General features: G+C 39.1%; 1 protein-coding gene across 1 annotated transcript; it reads left to right on the top strand.

Moving 5' to 3' along the window:
• The first annotated feature begins 244 nt into the window (after nucleotides 1–244).
• LOC139715451 (nociceptin receptor-like) lies at nucleotides 245–4,149 on the top strand. The gene is made up of 2 exons (XM_071627024.1): nucleotides 245–469; nucleotides 3,412–4,149. The coding sequence occupies exons 1-2, from the start codon at nucleotides 245–247 to the stop codon at nucleotides 4,147–4,149; spliced, it is 963 nt and encodes a 320-aa protein (XP_071483125.1).
• Nucleotides 4,150–4,677: the final 528 nt, after the last annotated feature.

Below are 4,677 nucleotides of genomic sequence, written 5' to 3'. Positions count from 1 at the left end.
CAACAAATGGTCTTCCAAGAAAGAAAATTGGAGGCGAATGCAAGTTTCCTCCAGTTTGATAAAAAGCATCGGCAGGTAGGGGCACTTCTGGATTTATTAGGTTTTCTCTGTCTGAAAAAGTTCTCAATATTCCAACAGCCCTATCAGCGTCGGCTGCCAACCCTGACATTACAATATCTTAACGCATGCTGTAGCCGTTATTCTGACAGTTATTGTTGCTGCCGTTTCATAGCTTTGTGGCAGCATGGATAGGAATGGTACCGCACCCTCAGGGAACATCTATTTCGAATCGACTCTTCTTGCAATCTGCGTGACGGCGATGCTGTGTAATCTTCTCACTCTCTTCGCCATCCTTGGAATCCCCGCCTTGAGACGAGAGCAGAACATCTTTACCTTCAATCTGGCGCTCTCGGACCTGACCCAAGCCGTTGCCCTGACATGCCAAGTCGGCGACGTGCAGAACGGAACGGTGAGTTCCAAAGTGCCGTCTACAAGTAGAGCCAAATGATTAATTTCACTTGGTGTCCATTACTAGCGTTAGAAAAATCTGTTCCTTGATCCCGTCACAGTGGTTGGTTACAATTCATCAATCGGAAGTTTCGTTATTTCGCAAATGAAAAAAAAAATGCGTTGTTCATGTGAAGGTCTGTTTTATGTGAAAACGGGATAGTTCATTAGAAGGCTTGTATTTTGTTATATTAGTTCTTTTAAGCTTGGGATTAGCTAGCCTACATTCATCTTCGGTCTGTCGAATCTTAGCAATAACTAACCTTATTTCATTTTCGTACTGATGAACGTTCTCTAATGGCGAACCTTATTTCATTTTCGGAACAACGAACCTTCGGACTAACGAACTTTTGGAATAATGCCACAATGCTGCAATTAACAAACCCTATTTCATTTTCGGACTACCGCACATTAAGGTATACGGAATTTGTATGTTTCGGAATATGGAACCTTAGTACATTTTCAGATTAACAGATCTTCGGCGTAACGAAAATCACTCCAGCGATTAAGGCATATAAAAATCTAAAGAATCTTTAACAAGGCCCGGATCTGTTTGAGTTTATGTTAAGATTTAAATACTGGTGCAAATTATGCTTTGAGGAGGAGGAAACAGTCACGTTAAAAGATAGAGATGTTTTTTATGTTATTTTTCGTCATTATGCTATGAAATGAAAATATGTTGGATTCTCTTTATATTTTCTTAATATCGTTGTCCAGGGTGATGTTCTGTATTCCTATTTGTCTTTCTTCTTAATATGGGATAAGGTTCGTCATTCCTATGGTTCGTTATTTTGGAACACAAATTCTTCAAGGTTCGTTAGTCCGGAAATAAACAGAAGTTACTTGCTACAGACCCTTATTTCATTTTCAGATTAATGAAACTTCGGAATAAATAACTGTAACCGTTGTCCATGAGTGACATCACGAAATGTTCGGCTCTTCTCAGCCAGCAAAGGCGGCACCAAAACTTAGAAAAAACAAACAAACAAACAAACAAACAAACCTCAGGACTATTGAACGGAGTGTTCGATTTTCCTCAAACTTTGCCGACGTATTCTACTATAGGCGTTCCCGGTCAATTTAGTAATCATTCAAGTTCATAGTCCGAGCATCAATTTTACACACTCTATGCGACTCGCAGCACTGAATCAGCAATCAAATCTAAAATCTGGTCGGTCACTATCGAAGCAATCAATTGTTCATTTGCGTCATTCACATCTAAGATAGGAGCAGGCATTTCAGCAGTGAGCATTCAAATTAATTTCATGCCGGTGACAGAATTTCCTCGGTCCCCAATCCTCACCCAATTACCCCTTCTTCGTAAAGCTGACTCTCTCCATTCTTATCTACTTTATCAAACAGAGTGCAAGAAGTAGGATATTGATCACCTGAAACTGAAATTGGGACCAGAAACAAGCTCATTGAGACTATCGCGTGAATTTGAATGCACGAATCGGATATTCAATGCTCTTAATTGGAAATTGAAGGCACATGCGTGAACGATTTAGAGCTCACATAAATGAAATCGATTCTGAATTTGAATGCCCAAATATTTTCGCGTGCTTGCGCTGTGTGAATTTGAATGCACATTCATGAATAGGTATTACAAAAGTATGAAAATTGAAAACCTATATGAACGACAATATCTTAAATTTGATTGACATGGATATAGATTGAAAATCAATTTGAAGGACAAATCGGACATGGATCGGAAATCGGATCATGACTAAATTCCCTAAGTTAAGCAATAGTTGACATGGGGTGGAGAGTGTTTTATACAACATGGTCATTACATTCTTAGGCAATGATCTTGATTGGGATCGGGCACTACAATTATAACCATCCAAACAAAACAAAAAAAGAAAAAAACCATGGACGAAACAATAACAGACGCTGGCCGATACGAAAAGTAAAACCAAAATATTTCATTTCATTTCATTTATTTTCCACATCCTGGTAAAAAGCATTTACAAAAAAAAAATACAGGAACGATACATACACAGTAGGACATTGCAACAATACAAGAAAAACAGGTCCAACTTACAAGGATTTTACAACAGACAAACACAACATAAAAGCAGCAATTTCAGTTTGTGGGGGGATCAACATAGACCGTTGGTCTTTCTATGGCTGATCCCAAATGTTACAGCAAAGAATAGTTACATTGATGCAATACACAGTAGAAAAACTATACTACAAAAAGTGCACAATACATATAAGAAGGCAAGAGTAATCAAAGTGTGGTGCTTGTACACTGCATAAAACTTCAAATTTATAATATATCTTTATGAACAAGGAATGATTTGTATCTTCTTTTAAATATTGAAAGTCTATTAGACAGCTTTATCACATTTGGCAAGTCGTTCCATTGAACAGGTCCCGTATATGAAATATGAAAAAAAAAACCCAGAAACTTAAATGATTAATAACATTATTGATGTAAGTAGTTTTGGTCATTGGAAGACCTAGTAGGAAAGTTAATACTAGTTTTACATCGGTAATAAACTATTAGTCAGATTCCTACCCGCCGTATGTACTTTTATAAGTTGTTAACCTGTGATCGAAGCTCTCCTACACACGCTAATATCATCGTTGAGATCTGCAGATTTTGAATACGAAGACAGTGCTGTCGAGTAATGAAAAATCGTGATGACATTTTCAGATTTTGAAAAGAAAAAGGTCCCTAAGTATAATTTCAAATACATACATTTCACTCTCATGAACATCAGTGCTTCATAACTTAAACTGAAAGAGGGGCTCCTGTTATGTCAAAATTACATGTTTGGATGTTGTCATAATGTAGTGACTAATCGCATTTCTTCCTTCGTGCTCCAAGACAATTCAGTAAGAAATCGATCAGGAATTGCAATAAGAGTTTACATTACATTTTATACCCCGTTACAGTTCACGCCTATCATTGGAGACTTACAGGCCCCGGCAATGATCATGTCGATATTCAGCACTCTCGCCATCGCCTTCCAGCGGTTCGTTGTCATCCGTCTTGACCCGTTCGGTAATCGTAATCTTGTCACTGCTCCAAGGTCCGTTGCGGCATGTGTGATTGTGTGGATCATTGTCCTCTTCGGCTACATCGTCATACCAGAACTGATAGAGACCAGTGGAGACTTGGTGTCCACAGGAATTGCTCCAGTAGCTTCCGTCACGTTCATATTTTTGCTCATTACGACATTATGCTACGTAGTGATTTACAAACAGGTGGCAACAGTGTCCCTCCAAGTTGGACTGCCCTCCGACGTGAAGGCAAGGCGCGCTGATCAGAACCGGAGAATCCTCCTCACGTTTGGTCTCGTCGTGGGGACGACATTCGTCGCATGGGCAATGTTCCCTTGCGTCCTTCTGATTGTGTTCTTTGCTCCACATCTTATTTCGAAGTATTTCCGACCGCTGGTTGACGCTAGTCTCATCTTGCTCGCCCTGAACCTGGTTGGTAACCCTACTATCTACTGGTTTCGACTCGTCGAGTTTCGACAGCAGCTGATAAGGTGTTTCAGAAAAAGAGGGAAAAGAAGTGGATCGGCAATGCCCAAGACATCCAAGGAAGAGACGGAGAATAACAAGGCCGCCTCTGTTACAGAGACAACAGTTGTAGGAAGAAGTTCGGATATCGCAAACAACATATAGCTTTGTCGTACACTCGAAAAGTTTGTAAGATGTACAAGGAAGTCAGCGCAATATGACTGATTGCGATTGCAATTCGCTTTTACTTCATCATAGTAAAACAAAATTTGTTGAACTTACCAAGATTATGGACGCACTATGTACAGCTAAACGTGAAGGGCACATGTAAACTTATCTGGACAAGCAAGGATTGTACGAATTTTACGTCGTTTAATTCTAGGTGACGTTAAAATCAAAGGACAAATGTTTAACATCAAATATTTACTAGCTATACAACGATTCAGATCAGTGGTTGTTGTTTACTCTGTTAGAAACAGTCCTTTTATTAGAGTTTCTGAGAAATTAAGTGTATTCCTCAGACAAGCTGACCGAAAAATCCCTCTATATTAGTAAAAGTATTCCTAAATGTACCAGCTCCATTCCTGTGCTCCTGTCTTTGACCAATCCAAAAATCTTATCGTATCCAGCATTCACGTTTCTTTGCAGCCATTGTCAAAGTAGACACGAAAGTTTACCTAAGCAAAACATAAA

The sequence above is a fragment of the Diadema antillarum genome, unplaced genomic scaffold (assembly GCF_040938485.1).
Source record: "Diadema antillarum isolate AM-2024a unplaced genomic scaffold, OU_Dant_1.0 scf00000049, whole genome shotgun sequence".
In the NCBI taxonomy this organism is placed as follows: Eukaryota; Metazoa; Echinodermata; class Echinoidea; order Diadematoida; family Diadematidae; genus Diadema; species Diadema antillarum.
The sequence above is the reverse complement of the archived record's forward strand: the minus strand, read 5'-3'. Positions and strand labels throughout refer to the sequence as shown.

What these genes read in the sequence shown, in the direction of transcription:
- LOC139715451 (XM_071627024.1), top strand. Translation starts at nt 245, where the DNA reads ATGGATAGGAATGGTACCGCACCCTCAGGGAACATCTATTTCGAATCG. An exon ending in GCGACGTGCAGAACGGAACG is followed by an intron (nt 470 to 3,411) that starts GTGAGTTCCAAA and finishes ACCCCGTTACAG; the next exon opens with TTCACGCCTATCATTGGAGA.